Raw genomic sequence first — 27,647 nt, 5'->3', positions numbered from 1 at the left:
GGAACGCATCCAGTTAGGACACGGTGTTAGCCCACATGGGGAATTAGAACCCGCAACCTTGTGATCTAATGTCAGATGCAGTCATACCATAGTGTGCGTTGACTATTTAATCAAAGCAATTCAGCCCCCTCCACTATACAAGAATCATCCAGCAAGTAATGATGACACGCACAGCAACAGAGATGCACCTTTATTGTATCAGCAAGTGCTTAAGTGGCTTCCAGCTCACTGCTGGGTTTGAGTTAATATTATCATATCAGCACACATCAACTTACAATTAGTTTGTTTTGAAAAGTACCACGCAACAAAAGACAACCTGTTGAACATTTAATCAGATAAAGGGAAAAGATCAACCAGATTCACTCTACAGGGAGAAATTATACAGGTGGATATAGAAAACTATTATTTTGGGACAAATACGCCACATTTTCTTTACATTGGGGTTATATGTACACCCAACATAATGATTTGAAAGCAAAACCAAGATTTAAAGAAAGAATATCAGTGACATGTGATATTGATTATTCTCAAAAGTTAATGTTTGCATATGTTTTATACAAAATAGAATTTTAAACAATATTTGGGGTAGTGCAAATTTTCAGGTTGTGATTACTTTCACAAGCAATGTGTGAAAAGAAGAAACCGACTCCTATCAAATTCACAGTATTACACATTTTGACCAAAGCAATTTGGGGCAAAAAAAGAAAGAAAAGTACTGTACATTTGTCTGGCTAAAGGCTGCTAATTCTAGATTGAAATATGCTGAACTTGTCAATGCTTTGGTCACCTTGGAGTTCGCGCACCAGAAGCTTCCGAGGACTGTTTTACTGACGTACAGGTAAACGTTTCCTGAAAATCTGTCCTGCAGAGGTACTAAGAATGTCCACTAAACTGAGTGTGGAAAAGGTATGAAAAGTCTAGTGTAAAAAGGACAGAGATCACTGAAGTCTAATCTTCTGTTAAAGTCTATTGCATATTCTGAAGGCCTTGCCTAAGATGTAGCAGCTTTCATCCACAGAGGAAAGCAAGATGAGACAAGGTGGAGTAGACACCTGCAGGGGGCAGAGAAGTGTGACGCACTGGATGTGAAAGTAAACTATAAGTAAACCTGGGGAGCCTGGAGGGATCATTAGCTAATAAAGTTGAAATATAATAAAAAATGTACACACAAGCATCCGTTCTGAGGGAGGGGGGGGAACGACAGACACACACAAACTAACACTTACCCAATTTGCTAAGCACTTCCTGCCAAAAAACAAAACCAACAACGAAAACAATGTTGAAAATTAAAGAGTGTGTTTTTGGTTCATTCCATGTACCGGTGTACATAGACGACCACCTGCTCCACATACACCTGCTCCATCACACCCCACCTGAGCATGTCTTGAGCATGGCTGGATAGCTTTGACTGATGTTGGCTTTGTGTGTTACACAGAAACATGACACCTGTGCTTTTCCACCATGCACAAATAGACCAACCAAGACAGCAAACGAGATAAAAACAACTATTTTAATTCGATTAAAGTAGAATCACACTGCAGCTTTCCTAAAATCTCTTTCTAATCTACATCATTATTGTCCTTCAGTTTCTCCAGACCAGACAGAGTGCGTCATCATGATATTGGATAAATGTCTATGAAACAATTCTAATAAAGGTCGACAAGCCCCTGTGGATTCATAATATTTCTGATATCTGGGTGGGTCTGTGCTTCACAACACAAACAATACAACGTTAAAAATCCAACTATAAGTAAAAGATAAAAGACCAGGGAACTGTTCTAATGACATGAAAGACACACTAGAAAGAAGCTGTCAACCTCTCACCCCAGACACAACTAAAGACAGGGTGCGGTGTGATAATACCAACGGAGTAAATATGACAATTTATTCATTTCTCTTCTGTGCTCACTAGTTAAATTAATTCATAACTCATTCTCATAAAGGGCATTACTTATGGTCCAAAGCACTGTACATATCCAGAACTTGACTTCATGAACCTAATAAAGTCTCTGATTGGGGATGCGTTCTTGGTTTCTGTTGATATAAACACTGACATCTGTTCAGATTTCCCAAACTTAAAAACAGTAAATAAAAGATTTGGCACTGCGTAATTCCCAGAGAGTGGAGAGGATAATGCTAGCAACAAGATGATATGGGATGAGATAATAAGTACTACTAAGAAAGGTTTCCTAACATGGCCACACACACATGTTCACACACACACACACACATATACACCCACACACGTGTTCACACACACACACGTACACATACACACACACACGTACACCCACACGTGTACACACAGCAGGAGGAAAACTGAGGGGTTAATATCAATGCCTTTCATTCAGATGCACCAGAGATGTTTAAATATGTATGGGTCTGAAGCTGTTTTGTTGTTGTTGCATACTTAAAAACTTTTTGTTGACAACTCCGTTACTGGTGTGCCTCCTGGTGGTCAGTGTAGACTACAGGATGGAATGCCCTCTCAGAGAAACCATGGCATCCAGTTTGTTTTTTATGGCCAGGTCTCGTTTACCTCCTTCTGATTGGCTAACGCAACTACCTATCACATTCCAGCAGTAGCATGATGGGAAAAACCACAAACATGGAGTTAAGGGATCAGTCACATGACTAAAACCCCCACCTCCCATGCAGTTTAAATTCAAACCTATTAATGTATATAGTATCATTCTCTTTTAAAGCTTTTAGTAGTTTGGGGGCGGTGGCTGCTTAACAGCATATTTAGTAGGAAAGGGGTTTCAGAGAGCAGAGTGACTAGGTATAGTGTGGAGAGCTACATGTACTCATTCATAAGAATCACTTGTTATGAGTTCACCCAGTAACACCAAGCTGCCAACTTCAACATAAAAAACATGACTGTTAAAAACAAGGAAATCTGGAACTGCATGTCATATCAAAATACAATCACATACAATTATGGACATGCTGGGTTTAGATGGAACAAATTGAAACCAGCCTTAAAAAGTTTAGGAGGGTGGATGGGTTAGGGTTTGGGTTAGGATGGATAAAATCAGACTTCAAGCTGAAAAAGGCACATTTTTCCCTTTTATAAAAGACGTGTAAACCTGTTTGCAGTTAGCATGTGAGAAGTTGTATCTGACTGGGGTGAACGTTTTCTACAAAAAGTAATCTCTAAAAACCCACATGAAAAAAAGAGAAAAGCATTTGAATGTTTCCACACAGCTGGTGTCAGGTGTGTAACACACACAGCAGTCATTCTGGTGTCAGAACCCTCCCAGAAGACAAGGGGAAGAGAGTCTACGAGTTGTGGAAAGTATTGACAGCAAGTTATAGTTATATAGAAATGACCTTTGCTCATCTAACTTTGATCTGTGAAACTGTTTAAACTATGACATATTGTAAATCGAGTAATGTAAAAAATATAATCATTACCTGTACACAGATACTTATTTGATCTACTTATAGATATCGTTATGTCAGAATCCTGAGACAACATAGATGGTTAGTTTATTTCATGGTTGATTATGTGGATTATGTAAATGAGATCCTTCCGACATGTTTCATACTGTACTGAGACCATTTAGAACATAAACACACTGTGTTCTCTCACGCTTTCTCTCTCTCACTCTACAAATCTCTGCTTCCTGTGATCCTTCAACCCCTGACCCTCCCATCTCATTGTTGCATAGTTCTCCCCACACTTTCTCCCCTCTCTCTCTCCACTTGTTTCTCTGCAGAATCTATCCTCTGAGTGTGCTCCTGCCCCCGGTGGAGTGCTCCTGGTGGGTGGGGCGCTGGGGGACTTTAAGGCATTGTGTTGGGGCGCTGGGGGGTCACAGTCATTTCTGGTGAAAGAGCAGAGGCTTCACGCTTCCAGCCTTGAACTTTGGTAACTGGTTACTGATGATCTCCGCCAGCATCTCAGGGAACTCCACACTGAGGGTCTTGTTAACGAACGTGTAGAAGCAGAAGTTCAGAAGACCGCCCACCATCTGCCAAATCACAGACAGAACATTTGTCTGACACTACTCCACCCTGGGACAATGAATAATCCATGCTAGTCAAGGATTAAGGTTAGACACTGTGTGTGTGTGTGTGTGTGCACATGCCTGTGTGAGTGTGCGTCTTTGCCTGTGAGTGAGTGTGTGTGTGTGTGTGAGTGAGCCTGTGCCTGTGAGTGTGTGTACCTCATGCATGGAGTCCAGTAGTTTGGTGAGCTGGTAGAAGCGTTGCCAGTTCTGGCTGGAGTTCTCCTCACGCTTTACGATGGCCTTGCCCAGCTCTTTGATGTAGGACATCCGGATCTCCTCAAACACCGCCTGGCTCTTCAGGCCGTCCTTTGGCACTGAGGGACAAGACACAACTGGGTTTGTTGATACGACGCTGAGATGTTATTGTTGAACAACAACTGAGATAATACTATACAGACAGTCAGACAGACGCACACACAGACAGAGACAGATAGACACAGACAGAGACACATACAGACAGAGACAGACACAGACAGAGACACATACAGACAGAGACAGTGACAGACAGACAGAGACACAGACATAGAGACAGACACAGACAGACAGAGTCTCACCTGTGCTGAGCAGCAGGAGAACCTTCATACACAGGTACTCATCATGAGAAACCTGCAGCCTGACAAACTCACTGGAGATCTTCAGCATCTGCTCACACTGATCTGCCATGTAAGGCAGCTTCATACGCTCCCTGCGAGAGACAGAGAGGGATGTAACCTACACTCATGTAACACAGACCAGGGCTTGAAATTAACTTTTTTACTTGGTGGCACTGGTAATCCCAACTTTAGAAAGTTAGGAGCACCAGTAAAAAATGTAGAAGCACCCACCGAATATTAAGGACCAACACAACAAAAACATTTATGTTGTAGATTTATTTTGCACGCTGGTTAGCTCCATGTCACGTGACAACGTAGCGCAGTGACAAAAGGCTAATATTAACCAAACTAAAATCTCTGCATTAAAGGTGAAAACATAAATATTAAGTTTAATTGGTTATGTAACCTTGGATAGAACTGTGGACCGGTCACTGTATACACATAGTAGTAGTAGGTGTAGTAGGCTAATCAGAGTGTGTTTTGTAAAAAAAAATATTAAAACAGGTCGCTCACACAATTTTGGGAGCATATGCAACCAAAATGGTTCAGACGATGTAACCCATGGTTCAGATGATGTAACCCATGGTCAAGCCCTGCAGACGGATGAAGGATGTAACCTACTAACAGAGCTAACTGAGTGACAGGACAGCTGGACTGCATACTCATTGATGACGAGGTCAGGAGCGAAGCAGAGCATGTCTCCGTTGCACTGTTGGTAGGACCTCCAGCCAAGCCCGAAGGACATGAGGAACAGCCAGGAACACTGCAGCAGCGTCATCTGGTCGTCTAGATGAAGGTTCCGGAACCCTGGACAGACGACATCCTGAACACTCAAAACAGAACATCCTGAACACTCTACAGACAGAATATTTTGAACAGTAGCACAGAGAAAATGTACAGATGCAGGTCTGTCGGTCTGCAGGTGTACGAGGCAGGGGGGCCAGGCAGAGGGGAGCTCCTACCTGGAAGGGCCTTGGCCCACTTGACAGCAGAAATGACCTGCCGGCCTCCCAGCCGGTTCAGGGTGGTCATGAGGCGCGTGGAGGTGTCGGGCACCGTGCTGTCGTAGCCGGCATAGATGGTGTCTGGCTCAATGGCCTTGAGCAGGGACAGCATGGTGGGGATGAGCTGGGGCATGGACCGGGGCACCAGGGAGCGGGCCTCGGGCAGGGGGGGCGGGCTGAGCTCCGCTGGGGCGCTCGGCTGGATTCCCTTCAGACGGTTCAGCTTCTTGGTCTTACGAGCTGACAGGAGAAACACAGCAGTGATCACACCTTCAGAATGGGCAAGTACACTTTCAATATGAAGGGGGAGGCATGGATGAGAAAGAGAGACAGTGACAAGAGATCAGACAGAGAGACAGACAGACAAAGAGAGAGAGAGAGATAGACACTTACCCTCCAGGTTCATTCCTGCCACTAGACACTTCCGGAATCGGCAGGCTGGACAGTTTTTCCGTCTGATCTTGTCGATGATGCAGTCGTTCCTCCCAGCACACAGGTAATTATGTTGTCCTGAGTGGGGGAGACAGTTTAGTGTGTGAATATCAGTTAAAACTGAGTTGGCTAAGTCAGGGTAAAAAATAAACAACAGGTCACTATCAGACTTTAATTTAACATGTCATCGTCTATGACAGGCACCAATACAATAGCTTTTTTTTAGCAGTTGACTAAAATTGCTTACGTGTGTATACATTTACATAACATTTAGTCATTTAGCAGACGCTCTTATCCAGAGCGACTTACAGTAAGTACAGGGACATTCCCCCGAGGCAAGTAGGGTGAAGTACATGTGTTTTTATGTATGTGTGTGTTTGTGCATATTTGTTAATGTGTATGTTTGAGTATGTTTATGTGGATATGCTTGTATGTACATTTCCGCGTGTGTGTGTATATACATGTATGTATTTGAACCTTCGTGTGTGAGTGTACATGCTTGTGTGTGCGTACGTGTGTGTGTTAGGGGGTCGACCGATATACGTTTTTCAGGACCAATACCGATTATTACAGATCAAGTAGACCGATAACCGATATTTTGAACCGATATATATGTCTAGTGTAAAAATAAAAATTAAAGTCAACATTTTGAATAAAAAGGCCTCTGACAAAGACTCTCTTTAAATTATTTTAACCATATCTTAACATTACATTAATGTTAAACATTACATTAATATTAATAATAATAACAAAATAAAAATAAAAAGTGCAGGGAGCATCCAACAGCATTCTGTAAACATTTAGTAAAACTTAAAGAAGTAAATTTAAACCACAACAAGCAACAAATGAACAAATAATGGAAAATAAATGTAATAGTTCCCTGAAGTTTTATAAGCTAATAAAATGGGTAACAATTAGTCCCAATCCAGCAGCACCAGGTGGTGCAAAAAGCTGAAATAATAAATACAAATATTTATTTATATTTTTTGAAAATGATCGATAACTATAAAGATTCTTAATATTGGTGCCAATAATCAGTCGACCCCTAGAGTGTGTACATGTGTGTATGTGTGCGTACGTGTGTGTGTGTACATGTGTGTGTATGTGTGCGTACGTATGTGTGTGTACATGCGTGTGTAAATGTGTGTGTAAGTGCACGTGTGTGTGCTTGCAGTGTCCCACCTCTTGCGACCATACCTTCCACAGCTCTCTTGAAGAAGACCTTGCAGCTGCCGCAGGTGAGCACCCCATAGTGGCAGCCCGACGCCTCGTCTGAGCACACCAGGCAGACCTTGGTGCCACTGGCCTTGCTCTGGGACACAGAACCAGCACCCCCCTCCTGCCTGGAAGTGGAACTGCAAGGAGAAGAGGCAGGTTAGGATCAGAGCCATAGACTGTTCAAGTGCTCATTGTTTTGATCAGTTTGTTATTAATTGGTTATTTGACAATATAAAAAAGGGGTTAGTGTGTGTTCGTCATTGGGTCTGGCGAGTGTATGGGTGGGACCTCAATACCGCGGCTCCACCACCTGATCACCTCTGCACAGACTGGCTCCAAATGACATCACCACAGCAAGAGGGCAGAACCCGTATCCGGGATATTTTGGCTTCATTTTTGTGCAGTGGGAGGAAGCGGAGACGCATCGTCCATTCTTTTTACAGTCTATGATCAGGGCTCTATAAAGGGAATTGGGCACCTTTTACATCTGACATTTTATTTATTAGACACTTTTAGCCAAAGTACAGTAAAAAGTCAAGGATGAGAAGTGAGTGGTTTTCATGGTAGAACACATTTGGTACAGGGGACAAACACCACACTGCAGCAGTGTTCCCCCCCCAAATTGAAAATGTCCATGATTCTCAATAACAACAGCCACCCACGCTGTATACTGTTTGAATGGACTTTTAAAAGGTCTATGAAATGAATGCATCAATCCCCTGGGATTCTCCAACTGGCCACTAGATGGCGCCTGGCTTTGCTGCAGTCCTGAACCACAGGTCCTGCCTCCAGCAGCAACAACGCCCACACAGAGAGGGCTAGGACTGTACCATCTACCAGGGCTAGGACTGCACCATCTACCAGGGCTAGGACTGTACCATCTACCAGGGCTAGGATTGTACCATCTACCAGGGCTAGGACTGTACCATCTACCAGGGTAATTCTGTACCATCTACCAGAGAGTCAGAGGGCTGAGTGGTTATCGAATCGGGCTATTATTCAGAAGGTTGCCAGTTCAATTCCCGGCCATGCCAAATGACGTTGTGTCCTTGGGAAAGGCACTTCACCCTACTTGCCTCTGGGGGAATGTCCCTGTACTTACTGTAAGTCGCTCTGGATAAGAGCATCTACTAAATGACTAAATGTAAATGTACCAGGGTTAGCACTGTACAATCTACCAGGGTAAAGGCTGTACCATCTACCAGGCCCTACAACACAACCAGAGAGGGTTAGGATTATACGAGGTAGGGCTGCAACAACGAATCGATTAAATCGATTAAAATTGATTATTAAAAGCGTTGGCAACGAATTTCATTATCGATTCGTTGTGTCGCACGATTATTACGCCACTCAATGTCGCGGAGATGTTTGAGTATTAAAAAAAAAAAGTTTAGTTGAGCGCGGAGCGGAGGTAGAGGAAAGGCCATCGGAGAGACGTTGTTGAGTAACGTTGTTCTGAAACACATGGCGGAGGCAGAGAAATCAGTACGACCCAAGTCATCCAAGGTGTGGGAGCATTTCTAACTAAACTAAATACCTCGAAACAGTGTGTTAATTGACCGAGGTGAAGTTAGTTTCATATTGGACATGACCATTTTGAAAATGTTTGACTTTTATAATATTTTTAGGAATATAAAACCTCAAACAGACACCAGAGTATCTTAACAATGTCTGGTATACTTCCACACAGCCTTTACTTTTTCAATGAAGTTTCAAATAAAATGATAGAAAATCACTAATCTTTCAGCCAGCATTACTGTCTGCCTGTCTGTTCCTCACTTTGCCAGCGTGTCCATCTGTCTCTGTCTTTCTCTTCCTGTCCCTGGTTTTTGTACCCAATGGTCTGCTTATTTTCCACACCATCTGTCACTACCTGTCTGTCCTTCATCGGCTACATAAACATACATGCACAGATCAAATCTGCATTGAACTGCGGTAGGTGATGGCTCTGCAACACCCCTCACACACCACCCACTAACCCTAACCCCTCACCACCACCCACTAACCCTAACCCCTCACACACCACCCACTACACATTAACCCCTCACCACCACCCACTAACCCTAACCCCTCACACACCACCCACTACACATTAACCCCTCACCACCACCCACTAACCCTAACCCCTCACACACCACCCACTACACATTAACCCCTCACCACCACCCACTAACCCTAACCCCTCACACACCACCCACTACACATTAACCCCTCACCACCACCCACTAACCCTAACCCCTCACACACCACCCACTACACATTAACCCCTCACCACCACCCACTAACCCTAACCCCTCACACACCACCCACTACACATTAACCCCTCACCACCACCCACTAACCCTAACCCCTCACACACCACCCACTGTACATTAACCCCTCACCACCACCCACTAACCCTAATCCCTCACACACCACCCACTACACATTAACCCCTCACCACCACCCACTAACCCTAACCCCTCACACACCACCCACTACACATTAACCCCTCACACACCACCCACTACACATTAACCTCTCACCACCACCCACTACCCCTCACCACCAACCATTAAATGTGTGTGATCTCATCTGAGAGTGATATCACAATGAGGGAGGCTTCCAATTGGTGAACTGGGATTGAGGCTGAAGGTATGAGGACAGCTTTGTTAAATCCTATTACTGCACCAGCAGTGTTTGGTCTCTACTCAACCCCCAACACTCCATTTGCCACGCCTATGTTAAACAACTTAGCAGGTACATTAAGACAGGCAGCTACTAAAATGTGTACACCAGTAAGGCTGGGCGGTATGGCCTAAATGTAGATCACTAGGGATGGGACGTATGGCACTGTCGCATCGATGCTTGTGTTGCAAAACCAATACGTACAGTTTAGAATTTTTTTTTTGGAGCTTGTATCAAATTACGATAACCACGTGATTGATGACTTTCAATGCTTCAAACGTCACAAACTGGTTCGAAGTTTTGCCGCTCTTCTGAACCAGAGCTATAGAGGGAACAAAGCCACCGCTTCTTGTTAAAGATAAATCACACATTGCCAGAGAAGCAGCACCTCAAACCAACATGACTCCAGACATCGCTCGAGTTTTTTTCCATCGGTCATTATTATTTAATGGAGAGCAGAATGTAAACACGTAGTTATACAATGTCTATTCTCGTAGCCCGACCCATCCTGACACTTGGTTTTAGCTTTGGGGGAGGGCAGGTTTCTCTACGGAGCCGGCAGCTTCATCAACAGGGGATGGTTAGGCTGGTGCTAGATTTGCTCAGCCGGAGAATACCAGCAGCAGCGTTTGTCCAGAAGCTTATGAATAGTTTGGTACAGACCAGGGACCGCTAACAATTTCATACCAGTTCTCAAAACCCATCCCTATGCATAGGTCCCATCGCACAACCCCACAAACACAGCAACACACACATCATGTCAATACCAACCCATTCTGACTGGTCAAACTGGGATCAGATGAGCACCACTGATCCACCCTCCATCAGCATGCAGACAGTCTTACTGGCTGGTCTCCATTTAACTCAGAATGTCTGTTTTCAGTCAGGCATTATGAAACATTTCTCACAAAACAAAAGAAAACAATCTGGTTTCCTGGGTTAGCTCAGAGAGGAGGGAGCAGGAAGAACAGTGCTTGGTGCTGCAGTATACAGAGCCTCCATGCTCCCTGGACCTGATGCTCTCCTGCTGATGCAAACAAACCAATCCAAAATATCCATCATAAAATGTAGTTAAGTAACCTTGAGTTTTCCCTCCTTCCCCCCGACACACACCAGGCCGTGCCAGAGAGCCACCTCTAGGAGGACCAGAAGGAAATGTGTCTTTCCCAAGTTACTATGAAAATAGAAAAGAGGAACTGATCTATTGAGTTTTTAAAATGCCTAATCTACTCTGCTGTGAGGAAAGATTAGAGTAGGAGCAGAGTAGAATACAGTAGGCTGCTTTCCTCACAGTAGAGTACAGCAGAGTAGAGTAGGAAAACAGTCTACTGTGAGGAAAGCAGGTCAGACGAGAGGTGTTAGCAGTGTTGTGGTTGGAGAAGCCACGCAACACGGGGGCGTGCACAAGACATTTCCTACACAACACACGTTTTCCTACACACCACCCAGCACCCTCCTGACATCACACACACATACACAACACCTACACAACACACGCACGTCGCACACACAACCGCATCAAGGGGATTTACATCTCTGAGGTTGACTGCCTTGTTGCCACTGGCTACGGGGAAAGAAGGGAGGCAGAGATGAGAGGATGTTTTTAGAGCAAGCCAATCAAAATCATATAACCAACAATACAAAGTAAAATAATTTACCTTAATAACAGTAAGAGCAACAAACGTGCAAGTACAAATTTAACTACTTTCCACACATCTCCGAACCCGATCACACATCTCCTCACATCTCCACTAGAGCTGAACGATTAATTGCATTTGCGATAATATCGCGATGTGACAAAACAAGATTTTGTAATCACAAAGGCTGCGATTTTACTTTGGTCACGTGACACACGAGAGTAACGCAGTTTGCAGATGAAGGATCAACTTTGCACGTTACACTTTACCTTGACCTGTACGATGGCCTCAGGCTCGACAGAACCTGACACTACAGACACTTTGCCAATTTCGCCTTTAAAAAATATGCTGCGCAGTGTCAAGTATTGTGCAAAACCGGCCTGGCTAACGTTGCTATCTCACGGGGCAACAACACCAACCTAATTCGGCCCTAAAAAACAGCACAAAGCCATCTACAATGCATAGCTAAAATTCTGAACACCAGTGTGTCAAATAGGCCAGATAACACCCGACAGGATTACTGATCGAATTGTTTCAAAGCCTAACTCCATATTCATGTACGAAATTACTCAAACAGTAACAGCGTTCATCACGAAAGATATGATGCCCCTAGGTGATACACATACAGTAGGATCACTAGGCTGTCAGTGCTATACTCTTTCTGTTAGGCTACTGACTGGATCAGAAATGTTCAGACAGTGTTTCTTTTTCTTTTAAGATTTAACCTTTAGATGCTTGAGTTCTAAATATTTTCGACGGTCCCCACAGCGCAAGTTTTTTTTCCCAAAACGGTAGCTAGCTAGCTTTAGTTAAGAAAGTGCAACGCACATCTTATTAGCCTACGTTTAGCTTTGATTTAATTTATTTAAAAAATCTGAACTTTGTGTGTTATGTTGCTGACTGGAGATCAGTAGTCTATATTTATTAATAATAAATCATATAATAATCACATATTACATTGCAATTGCAATATTAGTCAAAATAATTGCAATTAGCTTATTTTCCGAAATCGTTCAGCCCTAATATCCTCACATTCTCCAAACCTGACCACAGATTTACACACCCAACCACACATCTCCTCACATCTCCACACATCCCCTCACATCTCCAAACCTGACCACACATCCCCTCACATCTCCAAACCTGACCACACATCTCCTCACATCTCCAAACCTGACCACACATCTCCTCACATCTCCAAACCTGACCACACATCTCCTCACATCTCCAAACCTGACCACACATCTCCTCACATCTCCAAACCTGACCACACATCTCCAAACCTGGAGATCTGCGACGGTGACCCCTTCATCCTCTGCCAGGAACCTTGGGGTTACCATGGACGACGAGCTCTCCCTCACGGCCCACATTGCTGCGGTCTCCCAGTCGTGTAGATTCACCCTCTACAACATCCGGAAGATCAGGAGATACCTGTCTGAGCACTCCACCCAGCTGCTAGTCCAAGCACTTGTCCTCTCCAAGTTGGACTATTGCAACTCGCTGCTCGCTGGTCTCCCAGCATGTGCAACCCGCCCTCTTCAGAGGATTCAGAACGCAGCGGCCCGCCTGGTCTACAATCTACCCAGACGCTCCCATGTTACCCCGCTCCTCATCTCTCTCCACTGGCTACCTATCACGGCCCGTATCAGATTCAAGACCCTGGTATTGACCTTCCGAGCAGTGAACGGGACTGCACCCGTCTACATCAAGTCTCTCCTGCAGCCTTACACCCCCACCCGTCACCTACGGTCTTCTTCAGACAACCGCCTGGTGGTCCCACCGCTCAAGACCACCCGGTCCCAACACAAGCTCTTCTCCTGTCTGGCCCCCCAGTGGTGGAATCAACTCCCCACCTCCATCAGAGACACTGACTGTCTCTCCACCTTCAAGAAAAGGCTCAAGACGCACTTGTTCCGGGAGTACAACGGTACTTAGGAATGGTTCGCTTGACCCAATGTTAGTTTCCTCAAGGATCACAATGACTCTTGCTCAGAGACTTGTTGCTCTTGTGGTTAGTGGTAACTGATTTAAAATTGTTTGTACTCGCTGTGATATATTGTTTTTATTATTGTTGCTTGTTTTGTTTTTTTGTTTTTTCACAGGTACACTTGCACTTATAGCAGTTCATGTTGTTTAATTGTAACTTGTTTAACTACATGCTCTTATGGTTCTTCCCTTTGGCACTTACTTTGGTTGTTCACAATGTGTGCTTCATGTTTTGGCTACTCGCAATGTTTTGTGGATATCTCGTTGTTATGATCAGTGACCTATGCACTTTGTAAAGCTCTCTCTTGGAAGTCGCTTTGGATAAAAGCGTCTGCTAAATGAATAAATGTAAATGTAAACCTGACCACACATCTCCTCACATCTCCAAACCTGACCACACATCTCCTCAATCTCCAAACCCGACCACACATCCCCTCACATCTCCAAACCTGACCACACATCTCCTCACATCTCCAAACCTGACCACACATCCCCTCACATCTCCAAACCTGACCACACATCTCCTCACATCTCCAAACCTGACCACACATCCCCTCACATCTCCAAACCTGACCACACATCTCCTCACATCTCCAAACCTGACCACACATCCCCTCACATCTCCAAACCTGACCACACATCTCCTCACATCTCCAAACCTGACCACACATCCCCTCACATCTCCAAACCTGACCACACATCCCCTCACATCTCCAAACCTGACCACACATCCCCTCACATCTCCAAACCTGACCACACATCCCCTCACATCTCCAAACCCGACCACACATCCCCTCACATCTCCAAACCTGACCACACATCTCCTCACATCTCCAAACCTGACCACACATCCCCTCACATCTCCAAACCTGACCACACATCTCCTCACATCTCCAAACCTGACCACACATCCCCTCACATCTCCAAACCTGACCACACATCCCCTCACATCTCCAAACCTGACCACACATCTCCACCAACTCCCACACAACCTTCAACAGAATTACCAGACATCTGGGAGCCACAGGTGGGACAGGGTTAGGGTTTCCATTGCGTGAGAGACCTGAAAGAGTTACTTCCTCTATCTGAAGTCCTCATCAAATGCACAAATAACTGCAAGATGATGACATCTTTAATATTGATGTCATCTTTTGTTTAAAATGTAAGATGCCAGTACAGTATGTCTGTAATATGTGCAGTGAGTTTTTTTTGCTTTTTAACCTTGCTCCCAACTTTTAAAAGTTAGGAAAGCAAATATTGAACCCACTGAAAAAAAAATTCTTGTCTTTTCAGCTCATCACATTTTTTGCAAGAGTTAGCTGCCTGTCACGTGACAACGGAGTGCAGTGCCATGGAGTAGTTGACAGCTAATTTTAACCAATCTAAAATCTGTATTAAAGTTAAGAACGTAAAGATGAAGTTAAATTGGTTGCGTAACGTTGGATAGAACGGTAGACCGGTCACTGTATCAGCTCACAGCAGGAATTGTACAGTAGGCTAATTTGCAAGCGTTTTGTTAAGAAGTTAAAACAGGTCGCACCATAATGATTATTTGCACCTGCACAAATGCTCTCAAATATATTTTGAGGTCGCACAGATACAATTTCGGGAGCGTATGCAACAAAAAGGTCGCAATTTCAAGCCGTGGTATGCATGGGTCATAGAAGGAATGTTTCCATCTGTGTGAACAACAATAAGCTTTTTATCACATTTCAGTGTATTTTCAGTGTTTCAGTCTTGCTGTTGCAGGCAAACAACTGGCTGGACTTCTAACCCTAACCACCCTGGCAGAAAGAACCAGGACATCTCCTAACCCTAACCATTCATAACGCTGAAGCAGCTGTATGTGTCAGAGCTAAGCCCTTGGAGCTTGCAGCATCTCAAGGCCAAGTGTGACTGGTGGACAAAGAGCTCCTTGTATGCTATTAGACAAAAAGGTGTCTATTAATATCATGTGCATGTTTAAGAGCAATTTATCCTTTTTAGATTGTGGCGACATAAAAAATATATGAATTTAAACCAGGGCTTCAAGAAGTGAAGAGCAATATATTTAAACATCCCTGCAGCTCCTGCACCCTTTCACAGCATGTGTTCCACATTTCCTGCACCCTTCCTGCAGATAACCAGACTTGTAGCCAGGAGGACAGCTAATCAGACCTGAGGCCAGGAGGACAGCTAACCAGACCTGTAGCCAGGAGGACAGCTAACCAGACTTGTAGCCAGGAGGACACCTAACCAGACCTGTAGCCAGGAGGACAGCTAACCAGACCTGTAGCCAGGAGGACAGCTAACCAGACCTGTAGCCAGGAGGACAGCTAACCAGACTTGTAGCCAGGAGGACAGCTAACAAGACCTGTAGCCAGGAGGACTGCTAACCAGACTTGTAGCCAGGAGAGGACAGATAACCAGACCTGTAGCCAGGAGGACTACTAACCAGACCTGTAGCCAGGAGGACAGCTAATCAGACCTGAGGCCAGGAGGACAGCTAACCAGACCTGTAGCCAGGAGGACAGCTAACCAGACTTGTAGCCAGGAGGACACCTAACCAGACCTGTAGCCAGGAGGACAGCTAACCAGACCTGTAGCCAGGAGGACACCTAACCAGACCTGTAGCCAGGAGGACAGCTAACCAGACCTATTACCATGACAGCTAACCAGACCTGTAGCCAGGAGGACAGCTAACAAGACTTGTAGCCAGGAGAGGAAGAACCAGTCCAACTGTCTGGCTCTGACATGCTGAGTCACAGCAGGAAGGAGGATAAGGAGGGAGACAAAGCAGCAGTGTGTGTGTGTGGTGTGTGTGTTTGAGTGAGTATGTGACAGTGGTGTGTGTGTGTGTGTATGTGGTGTGTGCGTGTGTGTGTGACTGTATGTGGTGTGTGTGTACATGGTGTGTGAGTGTATGTGGTGTGTGTGTGTACAGGGTGTGTTAGAGGGAGCAGCATGTCCGTGTGAAGAGGCAGATGTGACTTGAGGCCTACCTGACAGAGGACGAGAAATCAGCCGCAAGCTGCTAAATGTCACAGGTCGAGTCCAACAGACGCATGCAAACCCTACTCCCAATCATCTCTAACACACACACCTCAAGACCACAAAGAGAGTGTGAAATTAGACCCACATGAGAATTGAGTATGAGGCCTATCCTTTTTTTCACCAATCTGTTCTGTCTCCATAAAATTAAGGCTGAACTGCACCAACATGAACTGTCTGGCGTTGTAACAGACCGCCATCACAACACCACCCACAACACCAACCTCCACCCCATCATTGCACTGAAACCTAAATCCAACTACTGAAACTTCAACCGCCAGAATAACCACAATTTTAATTTGGCGTGAAGATTAAATATGTATGCAGGACATCTGCATTTATGGTCACAATATGTTTATGTAAATTAACTAAACCTAACTAACCCTAACCCAATTAACTTGACCCCAAAACACTTCTCATTTGTCAGGGAACTGCATGGCTGGAGTTGGTGTTTGTGTCCTATCTGGATAATTAGTGATGATGATAAGTACAAGATGTTGAATGAGGTTTGATTTAGAGTTGACGCACAGTAGTTAGGCATGCCCCAACATGCCCTCTCCTCATAGAGAGAAACGTCAGGCAGAGTCTGACCACCTGGCCAGGGAAGTAATGTCTCTGAAACGGCTACCAACCAAGTTTAGGCTTGCCAGTTTTCAAATGCAAAACATTGGCTATTTCTTGATGTATGCTTTTATGACCAACATATACAGACAAGCTAGATAAGCTATGTTTGATGTCAGTTTGCAGCTAATTTGTAGAGAAGGCACTTAATTTCTACAATAAAAAATTTATATAATAACAAATGGTATTGCTGCACCTCCAGTTTTCAGTTTTTCACATTCTGTGGTTTTTAGTGATGGGCATTCCAGCTCTTTTTCGTGAGCCGGCTCGTTTGACTCGGCTCACTGAAAAGAGCCGTCTCATTTGGCTCCCAAACGGCTCTTTAAAAAATACTTTTTTGAACTATGACTGACTATATTAGGTGTGAAAACAATTCTAATTGAATTATTAAATTCAATCATACTCTACCTTAACCACAATGTCTTTAAAATGCATTGATTTGTTATGGCTCTCCTCCGAGTTTCGACTACTCGTCTGCCTGTGTGGGTGTGAGTTGGCTCGGCCCTCCCTCATGCAGTATAATTGGTTGATACTGCGTGTATGATTGACAGCAACAGAATGTGACTAGGGCTGTCCCCGAATAAGATTTTCTTTGGTCGACCAAGACTCGACTAAAACGTCTGAAAATCGACTAATCTTTGAGCTGCAATTCTTGTATGAAAAGTGCTATATAAATAAAGTCTTACTTACTTACTTACTAATTGAAATTTGAAACACTTACAGTACTAACATTTTCCCGATCTGACTCAATGGATGCTGGACATTGCAGATTCAGCCGCTAATAGCCTACTAATAATAAGCATCGTATCACCAGTCCTGTTGTAACCGAATGCCAATGGTATTTAGTATGTCTTACAATGTAATACAAATAAAAAATATTGTTTGTTTAACATGCAAATCATCAGAGCGCACTTATCACTTGCTGAAAACTTGCAGCATGCGAACTTACGTAGAAGCTGAGTTGGGAACGGTGCAACAGAGAAAGATTTTGTTGTATTGGCCGGAGAAGATAATGTCATTCGATTTGGATGTGATTCTTATAATAGGCATTCATTTTTCAACCCAGCACGTTAGCATGAATGAAGTAGGGTTAGGCCAACTTATGTTTTTCAGGTGGTAAGCTACATCATATTCGACGTTGAACTATGAAAAATAAACCGTTGTTGGCAGAGTTTGCATTCAACGTTTTTGGAGTCACCCGGTACTTTGTAAATGTACTTTAATTAAATGCTGCCATACCACAGATTTCTTTGCCCTTTTGACTAATAACACCGACAAAATAGGCTATGGCAGAGTTTGTAGTTCGGCATCCAATTGTGCTCGTGCCGTGTGCAAAATACCAAAACAAAACAAAGCGCAGATTAACGAAAGTAAAAAAAAAAAATTATAATTAAATTATACAGTTTTAGAGTTGCTTTATTTGTCTTAAATAATATAATCTACAATTTTTGTAGAACATTTAGTTAATTCAGCAATGATGACACAAGCGGGAATCAGATCTCACACTGCCATATGGCAGCTTGACTAAAAAAATCTTAATCAACCAAGAGCATATCGACCAGAAAATCGACTAGTCGACTGAGTGGGGACAGCCCTACTGATCAGACAGTCGAAACGAATGTGTGTGCGCCTTTATATAATAATTGTTTTGTTGTTCTTTGAATTAGTCAATTATTTTAAATACAAATAAAATCATTCATTATTTCATTATTACATAATCATTTAATTTCTATAGACATTTACATTTAGTCATTTAGCAGACGCTCTTATCCAGAGCGACTTACAGTAAGTACAGGGACATTCCCCCGAGGCAAGTAGGGTGAAGTGCCTTGCCCAAGGACACAATGTAATTTTGCACGGCCGGGAATCGAACTGGCAACCTTCAGATTACTAGCCCGATTCCCTAACCGCTCGGCCACCTGACTCCCTATATAGGATATATTAATCTATTAAAAATAGAGTCGGCTCTTCAGATATGCGAGCCAGCTCTCGACGTCCACCTACAAGAGCCGGCTCTTAGAGCCTGCTCATTCGCGAACGACCCATCACTAGTGGTGTTAGTTTTACAGTAACTGTGGACGGTCCAAGCTCTGAAGGAGCAGCACCTAGCAGAGACAAAATGTGCAACACACACCTTACAAAGTTTATTCTTTCATCGTCATCGAATAAAGCTTGACATCCCCTCCTCTGCTCCATACCCTGCTCCGACCAGGACTTAAGTCTGTCCTTACACCTCACCCGTGGTTAGCAGAGTCGCTACACTGGTAAGCACAGTCGCTACACTGGTTAGCACAGTCGCTACACTGGCTAGCACAGTCGCTACACTGGTTAGTACAGTCGCTACACTGGTTAGTACAGTCGCTACACTGGTTAGCACAGTCGCTACACTGGTTAGTACAGTCGCTACACTGGTTAGTACAGTCGCTACGCTGGTTAGCACAGTCGCTACACTGGTTAGTACAGTCGCTACACTGGTTAGCAGAGTGTCTCCCTCTAGTCTATCTTTAGAATAAAGCAAAGGGAGGATATGCCAAAATGAACTCTCTGGCTCTTAGAGAATGGATATTTCTCATAAGCTAGACAGAAAAAGTGCAACTAGCTTGAATCTTCATTGTTGCCATAGGGACGAGTGGTTCAAAACAGGTAGCACTGTTGATTATGTCAACTGTCTGCATAGAGGCTGGAATTCCCCTTCAGCAATATACACACCCGCATAGCCATGGTGCCATGCCCCTCTTCACAAACTTATTTTCTGACTGTTCAGAAGTTGCAGCAAGACCCAATTTATGACCTAGTTTCTATACCCATTTGTGGAGGCAATAGCTAGTTCTACTGTAAAGATAAGGCAGGATAACAGTTGGCAATCTACCCAACACGGAACTGTAGCTGGAACTACAATAGGCCTATTTCATTCTGCACACAAGGCACACACAAACACAGTGATTTGGTGCATGTTGATACAAGCCAGTTTAGGACAGAGCTGCAGCCTACCATCACAGTTTTGGATTAAAAGCTAAATGAATAAATGTAAATCTGAATTGCCTTCCATCTCCCTCCAGGGCTGGCTAGCAAGGCCCCTTTCCAGATCCACACCACCTCCTGCCCCCTGGCCCAGCCCACACCTCCTGACCGCTTGTGTTTACTAAGAACATTCCTTACCTGGAGAAGCCAGCCGAGAAGGAGGCGGGGGAGCTGGAGAAGCCATCTCCCCTCTGCATTCCTGAGGCGTCCACGTAGCCTGGCGTCCGGTTGCTCCAGGCTTCCCCGATGGTCGTCAGTGCAGGGTAGAGGCTGAACCCGGGCTTCTGGTCCTTGTGAGTGCCTCCACTGCTGGAGCTGGAGCTGGAGGCCGGGCTGGAGGAGCTCACCCCGAAGTGGTAGCTCTGCCCGCTGGAGGTGCTTACCCCACAGATGGAGATGGGGCTGGGGAGGCCAGAGGAGGACGACGAAGTGGAGCCACTGCTCATCTGGCAGTAGCTGCGCCCAGCAGATGTCTTCTCCTGCTTGATCACCCCTGGGGTGCAAAGCTGCAGGAAACCAGCGTCCTTCTCCTTCTTCACCACCAGGGCAGCGCTAAGCGTGGGCGTGGTGGAGGTGGATGTGCTTGAGTTGGACTCATCCTGAGAAGGTGTGAGGCTGCTGCCGTTCAGGCCAGAGGAGCCGCCCCCTCCTCCAGGCCCAGCCAGGGAGGGCTTACTGTCCCTCTCAGAGCTCAGCTCCCCCATCAGGGAGTCGTCGTCCCCCAGGGTGGAGAGGAACGCATCGTCCCCTACATAGAAGTCTGAGGGCGAGCCGGTCAGCTCAAAGTCCTGGAGCAGGTCCAGGGTGTTGTCGTTGAACAGCTTCTGGCTCACGTCAACGTCCCTGTGCCCGAAGGCGTCGTGATCCAGGTCCATGGGGTCTCCTTTATCCATGGAGAAGTCCTCAGTCTTCAAGAACAGGCTGGGGTCGGATCCCCCTATCAGAGACTCCATGGAGGGGGAGGCACTAGTGAGGTCAGCAATGCTAGCCTCCAGCCGGGAGAAGTTCTCCCCCGCAGCACAGAGACCCAGGGAGCTGGAGGCGTGGCTCTGAGCCTGCTGTTGGGGAAACTGCAGCTGCTGCTGGGGCCGCTGCCCCTTGAGCTCCAGGTCTTCCACGTAGAGGCCGACGGAGGCTGTGACAGAGCCTGTGGTGAGATCCTCTGGGGGGGGGCTGGTGCTGAGGCCGTTGAGCACGTCTCCGGGCTGCATGAGAAGGCTGGACGGAAGCCCCACAGACGTGGCGGAGGCTACGGACATGGCACTGCGAGGAGCGACTCTCAGTGGGGCTCCCTCGGCAGGGCTCTCTCTGTACACCAGCGTGCTCAGATGGGCATCTCTGGTACTCTTTCTCCTCTTTACTCCTCCTTCATCCATCTTTTGGTCCTAATTGTTTGAGAGAACAAGACAAAGAGAGAAGGTGAGAGTTTGAGAGAGAACCAATTAGCAGATAAAAACACAGCATCCTGTGAATTGCTCACTGTTTACGCATGTAAAGTGGCTGACGGTAGGTTTTGTTGTAATGACAGCAGGAAAACAAATTTACCAATATTGACACAAATGTATCTTAATCTGAAACTCAGATTACCTCAACAAAAAAGCATAGGCAAGCAACAAAAAATATTTGATGACATATCCTCCAGCAAAAATGTGCTACTAGCACATGATCACTTAGATAAATGCCATTTAATAGCTTAATACATTCAAGAATATCTTTATGGCGTGAATTAATGGCGATGGGTGTAGGAGGAAGCTATCCTGGCCAAAACCTTTCAAATTAGACAAGCAAAACTGCACTGCCATAATGTAGTCAAAACCCGATCTGTAGACTATATGACGTACTTAAATATCTAATCGAGCTATATTTCTGTCTAGGTTCCAAAGAGGAAACTAGCACTACTGGTACGGTTAAATTACAAATTTAGTTTGAAAATGTAGACAGGCATACGATTTATAATGATTTGGCAAGCTAGCTAATGATGTCTAAGTAAAAGTATTATTAGGCCCCGCTTCTGTGAGCACCAATGCGCGCCCTGTAGCCAAGCTAGCATATTTGGCTAGCTAGCTAACTTGGAACTATCGTTCCCTATTTAGATGTCATTTTTTCCACACAAACCCAAGGGCAAGTTAGTAAAATAAACTTAAAGTATGAAGCTAGCTGCTTGTTAACGCGATGATAATTTGTCACCAATATTTGCCCAACATGTCAACAAGCAAAACTAACTAGCTAAACGTCAACGTCATTAATAATACTGTACTAGTAGCTAGTAGTCTAGTAGTGCACTATTTCCTGCATGCTAGCTAGCTAGCTAGCCCTAGCTGCTGCGACAACGCTTGCCACAACGTTAGCTAGGAGCTATATGCTCCCTAAACATATTACTTTGACAAGTTCCCCCCAAATGTCGCTGCAGTGAATGTAGGCTAGCTAGCTAACTAATGTACATTTAGTCAAGTTTCTTAACTAGATAGCTACCTTTTAGCTGGTGCTTATAATTTGAAAACAGAAACGCAAAATGCATACAACATTGAATGTATGGAATCATTAATTTAGAGAAAAAAACAATCGTTTGCATTTGCCTACCCGTCAAACGATTGGTAGTTGATGCGAGTCCATGCATAGTCTGACATTGTTTTGGTTATGGACTACTTAATGCTAGCGATTAGCAGAACCAAACTGCGTGTTTATTTGCAGATCCTCGGTATAAAATAAGATTGGACAGCTATTATCTAAGTAAAATCCTTTAATCCGCGTCGAGGAAATCGACAGCAAAATGCATACGAAATGCAAAGAATTATCTAACTACTCAAGTAGCCTGCCTGCTATGACACGGTTCATAGCCAAGAGAAAAGTAGGCGCTAACCTCTAGGAAAAACATACAAAATGGAGATCTGACAGCACGGCCCGAGCGCTGGGCTTGACCTGTCACATCCTGCATGCTGCAACGCCCTCTTTCGACAAATAGAAACACTGTAGTTGCGTTGGCTCTCTGCAAATCTTACAGATGGTAAACATGCCACATCGCCCCCATTCTACAGCATAAGAAGTCAGGCCACAAACGTATTTTTCATTCAGATCAAACGAAGGCCTACGATGTTGCGAGGAATGGACTGTTAGAAATGCAACACGTTTTGGACAGGCTTTAAACTGTATTTTCTGATATTTTAACAAATAAGCTTTCTTCCTTTTCTGTCTTGAAAAGTACATATCATTTTATACCACCTTGAAATGTTTTCCACACACAAAAATGTAGTTTTTCAGCAATAACAAAGATAAATCTCTATCTTTCTTAAACTTTCCATGAGGTATGAAAAGTAAAACGAGAGGATTGGAGAGAGGAGGAGAGGGGAGAGGAGAACAGAGAAGACTTAAACAGAGTAGAGTAAATCATAGTAGAGAACAATAGAGTATAGTAGAGTATAGAGTCCTCATCAAGTACATCATTGCATCAATGATGCAAAACATTTTTGCGAAATGTATTTTTTTAAATATTTTTCTTGTTGCTTTCTGCTTGATCCATGGTAGCTTTGTAGACTATCTTACGTTTGTTCTGCGTGATAGCCAGGAAATTAAATACCACCAAATTACAGATTAAAACCAAAGTAACAAGCTTGGCTTGAAAATGTAAGAAGTAGAAACTAAAGATATATATTTAGGAGTAAAAAATATAGGAGTAGAAGTAAAAGATTGTCAGAAAAATGTATAGTGAAGTAAAGTACTGATACCAGTAACAAAGTATTTGTACTTCGTTACTTCCCAACTCTGGTATTGAGACATTAAGACTTTTCCCAACCTCATGCAATATTCCATACCATGTCAGCCTCATGTTGTTTTGAATTCTTTATTTATGAACCACGCCCCTCTCGTTTGCATGTGAGACTGGAAATAAATAAGGCACAGAAATAAATGTGGTGTTCGGAAATATATGTGACGTTAGGAAATAAAAGTCTCAAAAAATAAATAAATGTGGTATTAGGAAATAAAAGTCCCATTAAATAAATAAATGTTGTCTTTACAAAAACGTCATTTTGAAATAATTTGTTAATTATTAATTATTAATTAGGTAAATGGATTCAGCTATATAATTATATGATGCTCTATTTATATATTTATTGCCATCTTTTTTGAATTTAAGAATTTATTTCATTGCCATATTTATTTATGTATTTATCTATTTATTTGCCTATCTATTTATTTATTTAATTCTGACTAACTCGGCGTTCCATAGCTACCTGGCTGTCCATGAAGAGGAAAGGAGAGGCAGTTAGAACCGAAACCGTACTGTACTGTAGCTAGTGGTACGTGCCAGTGGAGCGAGGGGTACGTGACAGTAGCTAGTGCTACGTGCCAGTGCCTCTACTGGTACGTGCCAGTAGCTAGTGCTACGTGCCAGTGCCTCTACTGGTACGTGACAGTAGCTAGTGGTACGTGCCAGTGCCTCCACTGGTACGTGCCAGTAGCTAGTGGTACGTGCCAGTGCCTCCACTGGTACGTGACAGTAGCTAGTGGTACGTGCCAGTGGAGCTACTGGTACGTGACAGTAGCTAGTGGTACATGCCAGTGCCTCCGCTGGTACATGACAGTACTAGCTAGTGGTACGTGACAGCGCCTCCACTGGTACATGGCAGTTACTGTTCTGTTGATAGTGGTATGCAAGTGTCTCGTGGCAGTTGCCTTGGGTGTCTTGCAGCTTTTGTATACTGTCGTGTAACTGCCCCGCGGCCATTTTAGAATAGAATTGTTTAAATATGTGTGGCGGCCTGCGGAAACCCGTGGATGTCGCGGCCGCTCATTGTTGGCTATAAGCCATAAAAGATCGAAAATCGTTTTCTGTCAAAATTGAGATTTATGATGTTTTGTATCGTTAACACCCTAAACTTCATTGTAATGTACAAAAAGTATATGATTACTTATGAAAAACTATTAATTTCAAGGTTTTTGGACATGTCAGCTAGCAAGATGTCAAATCAAATGCTTAATTTGCCTGCTCTTTTGAGTGCTGCAGCAGCCCATAACAACCGATCAATGAAATAACTTTCTGAGAAGTTATTAATGTAGCCTATACTTAAACTGACATTTACATTCACAACGTCATTACGAACAAAAGGATTTTCTCCCATATAACTTTTTGACACTGGTCGACTTTAAAATGATGTAACCTCAGTTGTGATAAAGATATCTGAGTGATTTAAACAGATTTGTATCCAGGAGAGTTTGTAGTTTCCAATATGTATATTACCCAGAAAGTACATTTGCAATCATAGGGTGTCATTAATTGACAAGGTTCTTCATCTGAAAATAATGAATCTACCCAGACGCTCCCATGTTACCCCGCTCCTCATCTCTCTCCACTGGCTACCTATCATGGCCCGTATCAGATTCAAGACCCTGGTATTGACCTTCCGAGCAGTGAACGGGACTGCACCCGTCTACATCAAGTCTCTCCTGCAGCCTTACACCCCCACCCGCCACCTACGGTCTTCTTCAGACAACCGCCTGGTGGTCCCACCGCTCAAGACCGCCCGGTCCCAACACAAGCTCTTCTCCTGTCTGGCCCCCCAGTGGTGGAATCAACTCCCCACCTCCATCAGAGACACTGACTGTCTCTCCACCTTCAAGAAAAGGCTCAAGACGCACTTGTTCCGGGAGTACAACGGTACTTAGGAACGGTTCGCTTGACCCGATGTTAGTTTCCTCAAGGATCACAATGACTCTTGCTTAGAGACTTGTTGCTCTTGTGGTTAGTGGTAACTGATTAAGATTTTTGGTTCTCGCTGTGATATATTGTTTTATTACTGTTGCTTGCTTTTTCCCACAGGTACACTTGCACTTATAGCTGTTCATGTTGTTTGGTTGTGACTTGTTTAACTACATGCTCTTATGGTTCTTCCCTTTGGCACTTACTTTGGTTGTTCACAATGTGTGCTTCATGTTTTGGCTACTCGCGATGTTTTTTGGCTATCTTGTTGTTATGATCAGTGACCTATGCACTTTGTAAAGCTCTCTCTTGGAAGTCGCTTTGGATAAAAGCGTCTGCTAAATGAATAAATGTAAATGTAAATGTTTAAATCGACTACTTTGTATGGTGAGCTTGTAGTGAGACATCAAAAGTATGGTTTGGAGTCTGTTAGCACGAACAGTTTAACTTATTTTTTTAAATAAAAGTTTATAGCCTGTTCTCCTATTCTAAAATGGCCGCGGGGCAGTTACACGACAGTAAACAAAAGCTGCAAGACACCCAATGCAACTGCCACGACTCACTTGCATACCACTATCAACAGAACAGTAACTGTCATGTACCAGTGGAGGCTCTGTCACGTACCACTAGCTACTGTCATGTACCAGCGGAGGCACTGGCATGTACCACTAGCTACCACTAGCTCCACTGGCACGTACCACTAGCTACTGTCACGTACCACTAGCTCCACTGGCACGTACCACTAGGTGCCAGTAGAGGCACTGGCATGTACCACTAGCTACTGTCACGTGCCAGTGCCACTCGCTCCACTGTCACGTACCACTCGCTACAGTACAGTACAGTTTCGGTTCTAACCGCTACTGGAGGAAAGGTCACATTCGTAAGATCACAGCTAGCCACATCCAAGCGCATTTTTGTTACTTCAGTGGAAATACCCCCACAGTAGTTAGTGATACGCTGATCCAACATGAGAATGGTACTAGATACCTCTAATATTCGATTCTACTGTTTTGTTGTCAGGCCTATATTAAGCCTTTACATTAAAACCGATACAGATGGCTTATCTATGAGAAAAAACTCCACTCACGTAATTTTCCTTTAAGATGATGTAAGACGTTACTCCCTAGGACGGTTTCCCGCACCGCTGGATCAACATCATCTCGACCGTCTTTACGCCGTGCCAGTCTGATAGTCACCGTTCAGTGGTTTGGAGTTTGGAGAGATGGGCGCGCGCTGGAGTCCCATTTTTAATCTGGTGGTATTCCCTCGCGACAGCCGGTAGGCTACGTGGACAGCAAAACACAGATCTAAACTGATTAATGCTCTTCGAGGTCAATTGGACTGTAAATATCTGCGGGAAGGACTTTACGCACCACAAAAACATGTCATCCTAAACAGTACCATCGACACCTCTTTAACAGACGGGTTGTAGAAAGTAGTTGATTAGTGTAGCAGGCCGAGAAGAGAAGAGGATTACTTTCATGGACCAGCATCAATGGCAGGCACTGGAAATAAATATAAAGTGTAGGGCGAAGCGCTTTAGTTTCGATGGCATGCACTGTGGTCAAACATTTACGCATTCAGTCAACCGGAGGATTTAGCTCTTGAAATGTGTGCGATATATATAGGGCATTAGCCAAGGCATCAAGTAAATTAACCCTGGGAATTAAACTTTTTGGATAATCTTTTTTGCGTGATTTAAAGCTGGTTTCGCGCTTTAACTAAGA

At 44.2% G+C, this 27,647-nt stretch overlaps 1 protein-coding gene across 2 annotated transcripts; it reads right to left on the bottom strand.

The window, feature by feature from the left end:
* Positions 1–175: 175 nt before the first annotated feature.
* Positions 176–23,086, bottom strand: nr3c1 (nuclear receptor subfamily 3, group C, member 1 (glucocorticoid receptor)). 2 transcript variants are annotated; one of them, XM_067248302.1, is made up of 9 exons: positions 22,806–23,086; positions 20,364–21,610; positions 7,228–7,400; positions 6,007–6,123; positions 5,572–5,853; positions 5,272–5,416; positions 4,571–4,701; positions 4,173–4,330; positions 176–3,977 (listed from the first exon to the last, which is right to left on the bottom strand). In XM_067248302.1, exons 2-9 carry the CDS (start codon positions 21,599–21,601, stop codon positions 3,825–3,827), a joined length of 2,397 nt encoding a protein of 798 aa, XP_067104403.1. In that variant the 5' UTR covers positions 21,602–21,610; positions 22,806–23,086; the 3' UTR covers positions 176–3,824. The 2 variants fall into 2 exon arrangements, with proteins under 2 accessions (XP_067104403.1, XP_067104404.1); XM_067248303.1 differs by having other exon boundaries at positions 7,243–7,400.
* Between the last annotated feature and the right edge of the window lie 4,561 nt (positions 23,087–27,647).

The sequence above is a fragment of the Osmerus mordax genome, chromosome 12 (assembly GCF_038355195.1).
Source record: "Osmerus mordax isolate fOsmMor3 chromosome 12, fOsmMor3.pri, whole genome shotgun sequence".
Lineage (NCBI taxonomy): Eukaryota > Metazoa > Chordata > Actinopteri > Osmeriformes > Osmeridae > Osmerus > Osmerus mordax.
This window is presented reverse-complemented; position numbering and strand designations above follow the sequence as displayed.